Source organism: Squalius cephalus (genome assembly GCF_949319135.1).
Source record: "Squalius cephalus genome assembly, chromosome: 25".
NCBI lineage: Eukaryota > Metazoa > Chordata > Actinopteri > Cypriniformes > Leuciscidae > Squalius > Squalius cephalus.
In genome coordinates, this window is record NC_137146.1 from 9,830,068 (window position 1) to 9,845,830 (window position 15,763).

The window sequence follows — 15,763 nt, forward strand, 5'->3', positions numbered from 1 at the left end:
TCTGTGCTCCTCTGTACTTCATTTATCTCTGTCACTTTCACCCACAAAGACAAACACCATTGTTTCCTACATTTTCAAGGTCCGTTTTTCAACCAACCCACATCACATTCTATTCACAAGAAAATGTCATATTATCTAAAGAGTAGTTCATCTAAAATGAAAGTTCTGTAATCATTTACTCAACCTCATTTTCATGCATTAAGGTGATGCCATACAACATCAGGAAGATCAGGCCCTTCCTAACTGAGTGTGCAATACAACTTTTCATCCAGGCCCTTGTAATTTAGGCTGGACTACAGCAATGCTCTTCAGGCTGGACTTCCAACATGTGCAATCAAATCATGATCCGCAATGCAGTGACTCAAATGGTCTTCAAGGAACCCAAGAGAGCCCACGTCACACGGCTGTTTATCTCTCTGCACTGGCTTCCGGTTTTGTCTCGCATCAATTTTCGAGACATTGGTGTTTGCCTACAGGACAACAATGGGCTTTGCACCCTCCTACCTCCACTCTCTCTTATAAATGTGCCCTCAAGGAGCCTCCGGTATGTAAGCACCTTGTGGTACCATCACAGAGAGGCACAAAGTCTCAAGGATGTTTTCATTCACTGTTCCTTGCTGGTGAAATGACCTTCCCAACCCTATCCAGACAGCCAAATCCATGACAATTTTCACATCTCTTCCATGAGCACTTAAAAAAAATGTGCTCTCACAATTCTTAATCCCTACCTATTTTAATACTATTCTGAGTGATGTCTGAAACTTTGTATTATTAGCACTTATTATTATTTGCATCTTTAGATGAATCACTTGTATTCCTCAATTGTAAGTCGCTTTGGATAAAAGCGTCTGCTAAATGAATAAATGTAAAGGTAAATAAAATAACTATATACAAATACAATAATTATAAGGAATATATCAATATTCCTTGGTCTCATTAGCTACATTGCAAACAAATAATCTAGTAATCATATTGATGCCTCAATCGGACTGAAAAGCCTTCACGTAACCACTCAGTCGATACAATGGAGCAAACGAATTTGTGAAACTAATTGCAAAGTTTAGGGTTCATAAACAGAACTTTCAGAATCTAAAATAGTATTGGATTCATTCAGATTGATTCTACCTGTATTGTGTCATTAACCTAATTTCATAGCAACAAATTTTGTTATTTTCTTCTTCAAAAAAAAAAAGATGTCATGTGGCTTATCAGGACTTATGCAGATATAAATGTCATACAGACTACTGAGATTTTGCCATATTTGGAGCTATACAGCCCCTGGTCCATATTCACTTTCATTGTACATTCTGCATCTTCTTTTGATATCGAAAATAAAATGATACAGCATGGTACAAGTACATAATATTTTTTGTGTGAACTACCACTTTAAAATAAAATTTCTCCTGCTTAAAAACATCATTACTTTCTGTCTTTACATCTGACGCATTTCACATAGTCAGGTGAAAGGCACACTATGCAAAGACAAAAGCTAAGTCATGGAATATTTGAGCTGTCTGTGTGACGTTATCATCGCTCGCAACAAGGAATCCTGAAACCAGCAAGGGTGTCTGACCCTTGAGAAAGAGTGAGAAGAACCCTGATGGGCCGACACAAGGCATGCACAGATGGTCATGTTTTACCTCCACTGACAGGCTGCCGAGGGTCCAGGAAATGTCTGAGTCCACATCCTGGTCCCCGCTGTGATTAAAAGAAGAACCAGTTGCCACCAGATCACTTTTCTGGAGTAACCATGGTAAAAGACAATAAGAGTGCTTTTTAAAAACAGACAAATCATCTCACATTATTTAACTCATACAAGTAATTTCATTCATAGCCATAATTAATTTTATCAGGGAATTGAGAAAACAACCTAGAATTGTTGATTTAAAACCTTAATAATGAGATAATTTAGGCTACTTAAGCAACAATGTCAGATAATAATAACAGAAAAGCAAGATAATATCATCATAACTATAGAAAAGCGTCAGTATTGTAGTTGGTGACTGAAAAGTCACTCAGTGTAGAATAGAGGAAGGCGTGTCATCCTCTTTTTGGAAACATGAAGTTCTCACAGTAATGGGAGTGTCACAACATTTTTGTTCAACCAGAGAAGCTGTCTTTTTAAATTACTCTTCACTTGAAACTGCGTTGCTTTGTTATTTTTTTGTTACCTGTTCGTGATAATTCTCGACAACAGAAGCCCACGTCGACCAACAGTGGGATTTGATTCACTCAGATCGGGTTGGATGGAGTTAAGAGCGGGAAAAGTGCCGCGAATTTAGGATGTCTCGAGGCGCATCACGCGTGACAATACAAGGTGAGCGCGAGACTTCATGAGCAAATCCTGGCAGCTGTCTTACACAAGTCAGACAATAAAAAAATAAATGTATTTAATAGATTGGCAGTTGCAATAGAGATGCTATTTCATAAATTAAGCTCAAAAAGAAGTAAAACAAAGTCAGAAGAAGAAAGCCATGTGCTTTGTGATTGATTGACGGGTTCAGTGATGTTCTGGTCAGTAGGATACTCAGTCTGAAATTATCTTAAACAACGTTTAGCTTTTTTTTTACATTTATATTTACTATCCTCTATAAACTCGTATTAATTGGGAGACTAAATGAATGAATAGTTCAATTGTTCAATTCTACTATTGGAAATTAAATGAAATTGGAAAATGGTCGTTAGATTACTTAAGACATGTACGGTGTCCCTTATACATCAATATAAATTTAAATATCAAATGGTCAATGGATATGCTAGCTGATGGTGCAGAGATGGAGGGTCACTTTGGTTCAGGTAATGAGACAATGGACAACAATTAGACTTTTAGACATTACTGCGTTTATATAAATCTACAGTTATAGCCTACATACAGTTCAACCGCACTATACTGTTTTGTTTTGGACAGACAGACAAATAGTTTGCTTAGATGGATAAATTGATAGATGGATAGATGTGATGTGTGGGGTTTTATGAAGTTATGGGACAGGTGTGAAGCATTCCAGACTATTCTTTCAGCTATGAATGGAATTTGATGTCATATTTATCTTGGCTCTGTAGCCCCCAGGAAATTATCAAAAGTCTGGGCCAGATTTTCTTTCCACTGCCTTTGAAGAAACAAATACATATCTGAAGATTATCAGCATGTTTAAATCCTGTCCAACCTGCTTGCATTCCAAAAAATGACAATAACACACTGTATTAATTTGACTTCTTTGGCCAACAGACTCCTTAATCTGATTTGTTTTACTTCTAGATTTTAAAATATAAAAGAAAGTCTAAACCTATTGGTTAATAATGTCCTTCTCTGATCCACAATAAACATGACACATTATGCATGAAGTGTACAGTGGTTTTCAAAATTACTCGTTTGCATTGCTTTTCATAGAGCTCTTGCAATAACAAAAATGTTTCACGGGCAAAACACCATATAGATCATGTTATTTCCCTTCCTATCATTACTCATCTAAACAAAGAGATATGTTTCTTCATGTTGAATAACAAATTTATGCAAATAAATAACACATCCATGTGAGTTTCAAGGAAGTTCATGTCAATAACATGCTTCAGATTGTATCTTATCCAGACAAATTTATGTTACTTGATATTTCCAGGTTTTCCAGGACTATGAAAAACCTGTTTAAAAGCTTGCAATTTAGGGTCTTTGGCCATCACAAATCAGCAAACATTAACACTTTAACAACTCTAAATCCTGATACTCATGAACAGCAATGCATAGAATAAATGTTGCAACATTCCACACCACATATATGTGTAAAAAAAAAACCTGAGGCAAAAACTGGTTAGTATATAAAGAATGTATATAATTTGAACTTTGATCAACTCTTTTCTTTGTTGTTCAGTTTCATTGTCCCACTGCAAATTACCTCGTCTGTGGCCCTTTTATACATCCTGAGATTCTAATTGGAGTGGGAACACTTGATCTGTTTATTGTTTTCATGTTGAGAAATGTTTTTTAATTGAGCTCAGGTTGTGATGTTACCACAATTACTGAATGCAAGTGCTTACTAAATGAGCACACGGTACAACCCATAACCTATGTAGCTGATTTCTACATAGAATTGTATCACAAAATGTTCAACGAATTCACAGTTTGTGTCAAAACAAGTTTAAACATAGCCAAAATCATCAGTTTTGCTGGTTAGTCACTGCTGGTATGCCATAACTATGCCATTATGTTGGCAAAAAAGATGTTTAACCATTGACGGTTATTCAAAAGTAGCCATGTCTAAGTGCATAATAATTCCATGTGTGCATACAGCAACACAGCAATTGCATTAAGATACTGTAAATGGGAAAGCTAATGCATAACCAGGTATATTAGACCTGGAAATTGGAAATTACGCCTACTATAATGCTAATGTTTAGAGAGAGAAAAAATGAAAATAGAGGTAGAGGACATGAGAAAGTGAGTGGCTGGATGAATAAGCAGCCAGACAGATTTGATGAAAGGGACTGCTGAAAGTTGACTGCCACTTTACATTAGACAGAATTACTGCCTCTCGCACACAGATAGTGATGCCTGTCTGCTTTTTTGTCCAGACAGTAAACCAGGAGTATATTTCATCAGTCTTATTCAAACATCCCCACACAGCCAATCACTCTCAGTATCTCAGTCTGTCTTATTACTGTAAACCAGCCGCAGACATTTACCGTTTCCTGTCTTTTCTATCTTTAAATCAAGTTGGGCTTTTATCCCCTTTTATAGAGATGTGAATCACCACAGACTTTTGCGAACTTCTACCCGAAGCACCATTTTAGACAGGGCATTAGTGCACCTTTAATTACCAACCTGAATATCTTTTTGTGACTGACCTTTAAAGAAATGTACAATATAATATATCTGTTACCCCTTTTTTTTTTTTTTTTTTACAATGCAGAAGATACAGCCAGCATTGCTTTTTTCATGAAGAATAAACCTAAAATACCGATGTTACTAAAAAAATTAAAAATCAATATAGAATACACAGAACATATACAAACACAAAAACTTTCAGATTTTATAGAATATACATTACTAGAAACTTGTTAAAGTTAAAAACAAAGCTAGTCAACATGTCAAAACATGTCACAACAAAAGTCAAATCATTGAACGTCTGTGAAAATCATTGAACTTCTGTGAAACTGGATAGTTAACTAAATAAAACGCCAAACCCTAATATATAAATTGTTATTATTTTGATAAAAGACTCCGAGGACAGGTTTAATGAGGTAAATGTGTGTTCAGAACATAAACAGGGTCATTTTAATTTCAATGCCCACTGACACACTGGAAGAGCTTTATAGCAGTAATAAGCTTCACTCAGTTACACCCTGTTATTGTGTTAGATGAACACTTTTTCCTTTCTTTCTTTGAACAAAAGCATTTCTTTGTTTTTCTTTGAAGGATGCTTTACAAGCACAACAAGCACCTGAGTGGACGATACAAGAAGTCTGCACATCACTTTATCTGGCTTCTCTGTCTTTGGGTTCAACTCCTGCCTCAAGGTTAGTACAATATAGCTACTGCAATTTTACCAATCTTTATTTGTTAGAAAACACATAGAAAAACAGGACTTATGAGGCTACGAAAGTCAAAAAATGCTATTTAGGGAAGAGACAAACGGAAAAAGGTGATATGAAGATTATTATATTTCATCTTGACAGGTGATGTAAACATATACTAAGCTGTTTGTATTGTTTCCGTATTTATACATGAGCAAAGTACAAAGATAGAGAGAGTCTAAAATTTGGCTGAGCATCAAGTCCAAATATCCTCCTAAGACAGCATTTGCTTAATTGCTTGCCAGCACTCCCATACAGGTCTATAAAACTGCTTCAAGCAGTAAAGATTAATAAGAATGGAAGGAGGCTGTAAACTGTGAACGGGAAGTACTGAGTCAGCTGTGTAGTAGAGTCAATCAATGCAGAAGACAAACTCGCAACATTTTTAGGGGGCAGCGTATTTTAATCACATTATGAAATCTGATCACTAATATTACCAGGAGAATTCACACACCCAGAGGGCGTCTAGCTGAAGGAGAGCAAGAGAAAGACTGGTTGAAATAATTTACAGGAGTCCAGTTGCCCACAGCATGATGGTCCTAACCTTAATGCATTAATTATTAGCGTTCACAGTGAAGACAAAGGGATTTAGAGCATTTCACGCCTCATTCCTCTAGACTAGAGAAACCACCAACACAACACAGACCAGTGGGTGAAAAGTGCCTAATCACTAATGCCTTTCAAATGATGCACTCTACACTACCTTTTAAAGGTTTGGTGTCAGTAAGATTAAGAAATTAATACTTTTATTCAGCAAGGACACATTAAAATGACCAAAAGCGACAGTAAAGACACTATAAAAATGTTACAAAATATTTATTTTTCAAAATAAATGCTGTTCTTTCAAAGGTCTTTTTTATTACATACACACATTTACTGTTTCCAGGAAATTAAGTTTCAAATGCATGTTATGAATGGAATTTGATGTGATATTTATCTTGGCTCTCTGTACCCCCCACAATGGCATGGCAACACCACAATGGTATGTAGTCACTCCACCATATAATAAAGTGCAACATTCCATACTTTTTTTTACGGTTCAAAACATACATCATGCTGGTAGCCACAGTGCAGTCACTACATGAATACACTGATAATACTACAAGATACAGAATAGTGCAGAAGTGTGCTAAATGGGGATGAACGGTTACACTGTGAACCTTAGACGATAAGCAGACATCTGAGAGAAAACAGAGAATGGCTGAAAAAACAAAAAGGCTGCAAAATGTTTAGTCAGAAATGGATGACAGAGTTGGAGAAGCAACTTTAAAACTAGATTGTCAAGCTAAAAACTGCTTGTCAAGCTAACTTTTTGAATTTAACTAGTGAAGCTAATTCATAATGGTTATTCAGCCTGTAGATTTGAAAATTACGCTTTTCCCTGTTATTGTTGAATCACGGAAGCAACACCAGTTATTTTGCCAAGAGATCTATTATTTATTATTTAATGTGTCAGACGTACGAGACAGTCATAGAAGAGGAAGGTTACAGGAGAGGTGGTCTTCATTCCAGATTTCTCTGTTCCCTTCTCTGTCCTTTCTCCCCTCTCCTTCCTCTTACCCCCTCATGACAGCTGTATGTGTTTGTGTAAGGTACTCGTGTGAATGGGAACTCGCAAAATAGAAATATCTAACAAAATAAAACATCTAAAAAAAAAAAGTTGTTATTCATATGTTGCACAAAAGCAACAAGAATAAAACGATAATAAATAAATAAAAACGATATACAGGCCAGAACGAGTTTCTATTTATAACCTGTTTGCAGCGTTGACCAATGTAGCCAATCACAGACATATGCGTTGATTTCTTGAACGCAATGGCCAATGAGATGCATTTAAGATAGAATCCACTCACCGCTCAAAACTGAGTTTTTGTTCAGTGCTGCATGCTGGCAAATCCTGATTATAAAAAACGAAGTGTTGACATTATGAAAGGTTTATTGTGCAGTCAGCTTCGTTGATAATAACGGAGCTTTGTGAGATCGCGATGAACTGAGATGTCAGCTTTTTAGGAACTATAGACCTTATGTAGCCCCGCCCCTTTTCAGCGCTGCGCTCGTTGTCTTTTGACTTCCGGTCTGTATTTTCACAGCGATCTTACGTATTTATGAATGAACGGCTCGTTTTAAAATCTTCCCGGTCTACTGACATTTGTTAAGACATCTGCTTTAAACTTTACAATCCTCATGATAACTTTCGTTAACTTTACATTAAGTAAATCCACTTCAAAAGCTCCTTACTCCTGGACAGCAATGCCATAGAAATATACAGAGCGACCGCAAAAACGGAAGTTCAAAGACAATATTCGAAAAATGGCGGCGCCCTCGTTTCTCTGGCGCATATGGTCACTTTGCGCTATTTCTGTCATGCCAAACAATGCACGTAGTAGCCTATGCTTGCTTTTTAAATTAGTGGTTTGTGAATGTTTAATAACAAATAATTTATCACCATCATTACAGGTGTTTTATCTCCCTTCCTTGTGAGCATCACCAAGCCACAGCAGGCATGACCCTAGTTACCTGTGGTTGGCTTGGCCGTGCGTCACTCAGAAAACAACAGGCCAATCAGAAGAGAGGCTCATGAATATTAAGTAGACAGTCGAAAATCGACCTGTTGTGGCAGAGCTCCTGAGAAAGGAGCTGTAAAAATACATTGAGATGGTTTTTGGTACTTAAACCGCAAATATATATTCTTAAGGACATCAAAACCTAAAGTAAAACTTTAGAAAGGTGTACAATATGGGACCTTTTAACAACTTTTATGAATTCTATTGAGAAACCATGAGAAAGAGGTGAATAAATTCAATGTTCAGATATTATTAATTTTTATGTTTTGATCTATGCTGTTCTTTCGGGGTAAATAAAGAAAAAAGTATACACAAATTATTAATGACACAAAACTACATAAATGTACTAGATGTGTGAAATTAATGTGGGAAGAAATAAATACTCTGAGCCCTAAGTGAATTTACACAAACTGAGAAAGTCAAAAAAGTGTTTTTCCACCCCTTCAGATCACTAAGCGGTTAGCTATCATTAAAAACAGTAATGGTGGTCACACTACATTGCTTGTTTGGAAAAAGTATGTTGACTGGAAAGGCCATACTATACTAATGGTGTCCTTTTGAACATTCTGTTGACTATAAGTAAGTTTGCAACTGCATTGCAACTATCTTTCATTAGAGTATTAGTAGACTGTCTGCTTAATATCTGCTAACTCTTTATTGTGATGGTCCTCCAACAGACAATATACTGATTATAAGTAACTTTGCAACTACTGTACATGTTAACTCATTCTAACCCTAACCCTACCAGTCTACTAATACTCTACTAACATTCTAATGAGAGGTAGTAGACATGTAGGTGCAACGTTACTTATAGTCAACAGAATGTGTTAAAGGGACCATAAAAAAAGAGAAACCCTAATTATTCTATACAATGAAAAAATGTTGTTTAGTTAGTTTGGTCAGTACTTTTAGCTAGCTATTCCTCAGGAGTCAGGACTGATAAGATAAAATACTGTCAGAATAACAGAAGCTTGCAGCATTAGTATTTTAAAGACTGAACAGGTTAGACACCATATTTGACACGCATCAAAACAAAAATGAGAGGGTTTTAAATATAATCTGTTTAGTTTTTGAAACTTGATGAAAATGATGAAATAACACTGAAAATAAGGATTTACAAAAAGTTTACAGTAGACAAACAATTTAGATGTGACCTAAGACAAATATAGAACAGAATGTAGATCTATCTATTATAAATATCCAGTAAATTCTCATTTAGAGTTATCAGCTACAGCTAGTATTATTTTGATGCACCTCACACCTTTAAGAGTATTCATGGAATGCGCACACACACATTATCAGCATATGACTGTCAGTGTTATTGAAAAGACAGTGTTTCTTTCAGGCCAAATCTGGGCCAGCCTGTTTTAACTGGTTGTTTCCTTGTCAAAGCACCAAACACAAGCATTGTGAAACTGACAGGCCTCATGGGAAGTGATGAGTAAACTGGACAGGCCTGAGGGATTTAGAGTTAAAAGTTCATGTGAAGGTGTGCAAGTTTTGTGAAGATTTAACAGAGCAGAATATTTTCAGTGTCTTGAAAAGACCAAAGGTTACATTGTCTTTATAAATTTGCAGAGTCTTAATAGGTTATATAAATGTTAGTGGCCATACAGCCTTTTCTCTTAAAAAATAACCAAGTTAAACTCAATTGACCCCATTTTCTGTCTTAGTACATGTTCCAGGTCTTAATGTGAACAATTTGTTGTGCATGGTAATGTGCAGTCGCATTAGCAAAATTCCAGCGAAAATTTGCTGGTAAAAAAAGGTCCATTGTCTATTGCCTATTTATATGACTGGATTTTGCCTACGAACATCAGTACAATGGTAAATATGACTCCACCTTTTTTCCAAAGAAGTCTTTGTAATGTTTAATTAAAATCAGTCTTTTTTTTTTCAAGCGATATCATCAAGAACTCTTATTATCCCCAGCTGCATTTATTTTAAATAAAACGGGTTGTAAATCTAAATTTTATCTTATTTATGGACATTGTTATTTTATTAGGATCCACGAAATTAACATGTTAGTTAATAAAAATACAGCTGTTCATTGTTTGTTCATGTTAGTTCACAGTGCATTAACTAATGTAAACAGGATTTTAATAAAGTATTAGTAAATGCTGAAATTAAACATTAACAAAGATTTATAAATGTTTTTTTATAAGTGCAGTTCATTATTAATTCATGCTAACTAATGCAGTTAACTAATGTTAACTAATGAACCTTATTAAGTGTTACCAAAAAATCTTAGTGGCTCACATTTTATTTTATTTATATTTAACATTAGGTAGGCTAGAATTTATAATTTATTGTATTTATTGAATACATCAGCCTGTTTACTTATTGGCCTGATACCAATAACATTAAAATTACCAAGAAAAAATGACTCATATTTACAAAAAAAAATTCTCTTTCTCTCTCTCTCCCAAGTAAATGGCTTCTTTATGTCGGATGCTAAGGCTGTCCTGCAAGCATGTGATGACCACTGGACTTTCCAAGGGCAGGGTCGTTTACCTGTGCTCTTTCAAACGACTGTATGCGTGGACGTAAAGGTCCTTTCCCCAGGCGGGTGGACTGCATTTAGCTATGTCTCGGCCCCCGCACCCCGCTATGAACTGGCCCTGCAAGGTGATGAAAACAACCTGTACGCCTGGCTGTTGGGCGTCCGCCACCAGTTCACTGTCCAGCTGACCGCTCGTCGCTGGTACCACATATGTATTCGGTGGGACGCCCCTCAGAAAAGCTTCAGCCTGACAATAGGTGGGAGCTCGGAAGTATATCAGCGGACAGCCATTGCCCGAGCAATTCCCCCTAATGGACGTCTTCTGCTGGGTTGCCAACCAAATGAGGCCTCACCTAAGGTAAAAATGGCTACGGTGGAGCTCTACCTTTTCCGCATATGGGACGATGTAGGAGAGCACAGGATATGTGAGGACGGGACTGTGATTGGCTGGGACTCGCGAAATTGGGGCTTCACACGAGCCCAGGCCAGAGTCCAAGATAACACGCTTCAATGTGGTGAGTACAGGGGATTGACAAGAGGGGAGCCTGTTTAACCGGTAAAGGATACTAGAGGCAGGTTGAAAATAGCAGTGATAATTTGCTTAATGACTGTGTAAAAGCCAGTGTCAGATCAACTAGGCAAACTGTAAACAGCCTGAAGCACATTCTCTCTCTGAACTGAAAGTATGCACAGTATGTTTTTTTTAGTGTGTGTGTAACATCTTTAAAACTATTTAATGTTCAGCCTTAATGTTGAACTATCCAAACAAATGTCTTGCTTGTAACGAACAGCATGTGGATTAGTTGGGACATGTTTGGTTGTGTAGTGTCATCATATACATGCATGATGTAAATGATGCATGATGCTTTGATGTTGCATGATGATTTCACTACTTTAACTCCTCAAGAAAACTCACTTTCATGCATGTACAGTATTAGTTATAGATAAAATAATGATCTTGTTGGAAAATCCAGCGTTAGCTGGTAGTTGTATTTTAGAACATGGTTTCTAGCTGGTCTAAAGTGGTCATTAGCTGATTGACTAGCAATGTTCCAAAAAACAGCTTGAAAAGCTGGTAACCAGTTTGTTGCTGGTCCATGATGATCTACGTACCAGCTTGTACTAGTAGCTAATGACAAACTTGAAGAATAACTAGATATGACCATCTTATGACCAAGTAATGACTAGCTAGGACTACTTAATTACCACTTTGGTAACATCTAGGGATGTTCGCCACAACTAATTTCTATAATGTTTAAACTGAAATTTTGTAACTGGCTTGTCGACTAGTCCTAGAAACCACAAGAAAATGGTCAAAAAACATATAAAATATGTCTAAGTGATTCATTTCAAATAGGCTACTTCATCTATGAAAAATAGGTCATATACTGTCAACAATTATATTGACTGTACTTTGACAATATGACTATATTGACTGTTGTTTAATTAGTCAATATAGACATTTCTATTCAAATCAACTGAATTAATAGGCAATACATGACCAATAAGTACAAACTCAATATTATAAACAGATTTCCTCAAATAAATGTGTAAAAAATATTAAGCAAAACATAACTGTGCAAAAAAAAAAAAAAATGTAAATGACTAGTATTTCCAATGGTGACTAGTAGCAGCAGTATTGTTTAGTCGAATAGTCTTGAACATCCGCAATAACTATAGGATCAGCTAAAGAGAACCAATGGATGAGCAAGCCCAGCTTATTACCATCTTGGACCAGTGAATGATCAATTTAGACCACCTAATGACTAGCTTAATGACCATCTTGAACTAGCTAGAAACCAGTTATCATGTTCTGAAACACAGTTACTGGCTTAAGAATGGATTTTCCAACAGGGGAATCTCAAGCCTTGCCTGTTCCCTGCATCAGAAGGTATCTATTTTTCGTGTGAAATCTGCATAATGCATACAGGAAATCTTCCTTAATTTTATTGTTTTTTTTAACTGCAGTAAACAATCTCTCAAGATGTATCATTGGAATAAAGAATTTATACTTGCCTTTAGTCAACTTAAAAAAAAAAAAAATCAATAAAAACCGATATACATCAGATCAAATCTGGCTTCTCTGTTCTAGAAGTGAATGAGCTCACCATGTAAGACACAGGCCTTTTCTCCTCCACAGGAAATTATGATGTCAAATCAATTTCAAATATCCTACAGGATATTTGAAACATTTCAAAACACATCCAGATGCCAAGGTTAGATTGAAAACCTTGGATGTCTTGATTGAAATGATTGGATCAGATTTTGATGCAGGGTACAAGAAAGACTGTAGTAACGACACTCGCTCACTTTTGACTGTCTATCATCTGTGCATGCCAATTCTATTTCTATATTTCATCTTCTAGGCCTAGGGCATCTACGTATGAAACGTGATGCAGAAAATCCTACATCCCTATTCACCAGTAAGTGCAGTGCAAGTGTGAATTCACTTCACTGAGTACTATTGTAGTTTGGTGGTGGGTAACTGTCTTGGGTAAGTTACTTCCTAAGCTATAAGCTATTTATAATTTAAAGTTGCCTATTTTCTAACACAAAACAGTGCCAATTTCAATTAGAATTACAACTTCATTTTCTACTATAAAGCAGCGCTCCAGTTTATGTTTATGTTTTTATTCGCGGACGTCTGACAAACTCCAAAAGAACTTGGTTTTGGCCTGATTTAGTTCGAAATTATGTCACAGTAATTCGTTATATGATTTAGCTTGAAGTGTATCATCAGGGCCTCTAAAACTTAACAGATACTGTACATATTCCATAAAAAAAAAAAATTATACACCTTTAATTATATGACTTAGAAAAACATATTTAACTTAATTTCTAAGAAAAAGAATCAGACAGTGAATCAGTTCATTTACATCAGGGGTTTACAAATGGTTCCTTCCTGGGGCTCCACCTCCAGATTTGAGAACATTTGCAGGATTTTCCACACGCAAAGGATTTATACAGCTTTATAAGATCTGGAATATAGTACATGAGTCAAAGAGAACTACCTTAAAAGTGCTTGGAGCTTAACAGTAATTCGTCATACATTTCCATCTTAAGAAAACAGCTTGGATAAGCTAGACAGGGCACAAAGAAACAAAATGAATGAAATGACAGTGAAATATTTATAATAATAAAAAATCTCTAAACAGAAAATTATTAACCAAACCTGTATTATATATTTAGATTTAGAAGGCATCATTAAGCTGATAGTTTACAAGTAAATGTACATAATTAGGATAGTTTCCAGGAATCAATACTTGTAGTGAATGTATGACGGTGCTTATCCTTAACGTCATATGTCATTTCCATTGCTCTGCAAAGGCAGCTCTTCCTTTGTCCTCGATCTCATTGGAATGCTGCGCTAAATAGACACGCATGTTCCAGGCATGCATGACGCCAACTAATGTTTTGAACAGTGGGCGGGTTAGGTAGGGTTTTGTTGAGTGTAAATCAACTGGATCTGCACATCAATATCATTTTAATCATCAAAGATTAGGAAACACGTCCATCTGAAAAGAATCACTATTTCACTTTTTGAAATTAAATGAATTGACACATGCGCAGGTCCATGTAGTGAACTGAAATGTGTAGTCATGTAGAGTCCTGTAAAATAAACATAAAAAAACCCCACAACTTTTGTGAAAAAAGTGCTTAATAATTACAAAGTGTAACAACAAAAAAACTTTGTTTTTTGTGTCTTCTTCTTTCACTAGTGAATTAAATGCATAGGTGCTTTTGAGAAACCCTAGAACCAATTCTGTATGTTAAGGTTTAAAGGTTAAATTATATATAATTATATATATATATATTTCACCTTACAGCATCCCAAAGTGTAGCCACTGGCCGAGAGTTTAGTTCAACTTCTCAAAGTAAGTGTTCCATACACACATATACATTTTATTAATTACATTTATTAATTCATTAAATACATGTATTATACAAACACGTGTGTGTGTGTGTCTTTGTAGGTTTTCATATAATTACATTTTTTATTATCATTAACATTTTAAGAATTATATACACTGGATGTCAAAAGTTTGGAATAATTTAGTTTTTTTACTGTTTTTTCTGTTGTTGTTTTTGTTGCATAAAATACTTTTTTACTGAAAAAAAGTATTTTTTGCTCACCAAGGCTGCATTCATTTGATGAAAAATACAGTAAATCAGTAATATTGTAATATTGATTTGCTCCTCAATACATATTTATAATTATTATTACAATGTTTTACACACAAATATTAAGCAGCAGAAACTGTTTTCAACATTGATAATAAGAACCATTATTAATAATTGATCACCAATAATAATTGATTAGCATATTGATTTCTGAAGGATGATGTGAAAGTAATGATGCTGAAAATTCTGCTTTGCCATCACTGGAATAAATTACATTTTATAATATATTAAAATAGAAAAGAGTTTTTTTTTAATGTAGTAATATTTCACAATATTAATGCTTTACTGTATATATGATCAAATACATTCAGCCTTGGTGAGCAGAATATAATTGTTTCAAAAACAATAAAAAGTCTTAATTATTCCAATTAGTTAATTATTCCTTAATTATTGTTGACCGCCAGAGTTTATAAATAACATTGTACTTTGTGTATATTTGCATTTTGGATTTACATGGAATTTGTTTGGTGCTGCGTTGAATGACAGTTTGTCTCTTCCTCCCTCTAAGGTCCGCTCTTCGCAGTTTTGAATTCAATATTTACCAGCGCACAGAGAAACACAAACCAAGGTCAGTAAACAGATGTTAGAAGATGCTGCTAAATATCAAAAGCTGGAGTGTGCATCAGAGTACCAACGCGCCTTCAGTCAGTGACCCATTTACTTTGAGTTGTTTTGGTGTTGGATGGGTCAGGATGGTTGACTATTCATCCAACAAGATTAGTGAGGTTGACTCTAGTTCACAGATTTTAGCAATAATGCTAAAAGGGGATGAATCTAGAAATGGATATTCTCTGAGGGGGGTTTGACGTGTTTTTTAACCTACAGAAATGTGCATTAATTCATTTCTGTTAAAGTACTAATGCTACAGTCATCAAAACACATCAAAAATGTTATGCATGATCTGTAGTATTACAGGGGCTTTCGCACCGGGTAGTTATACTATATGAAC

General features: G+C 35.5%; 1 protein-coding gene across 1 annotated transcript in view; it reads left to right on the forward strand.

The window, feature by feature from the left end:
• The first annotated feature begins 2,084 nt into the window (after positions 1–2,084).
• The window catches only part of adgrg2a (adhesion G protein-coupled receptor G2a), a 32,330-nt gene continuing 18,651 nt past the window's right edge, over positions 2,085–15,763 (forward strand). The window contains exons 1-6 of the mRNA XM_079862871.1: positions 2,085–2,317; positions 5,408–5,508; positions 10,560–11,147; positions 12,999–13,055; positions 14,460–14,507; positions 15,323–15,382. Coding sequence (XP_079718997.1) covers positions 5,409–5,508; positions 10,560–11,147; positions 12,999–13,055; positions 14,460–14,507; positions 15,323–15,382 — 853 coding nt within the window. The 5' untranslated portion in view covers positions 2,085–2,317; position 5,408. The remainder of the gene's footprint in view (positions 2,318–5,407; positions 5,509–10,559; positions 11,148–12,998; positions 13,056–14,459; positions 14,508–15,322; positions 15,383–15,763) is intronic.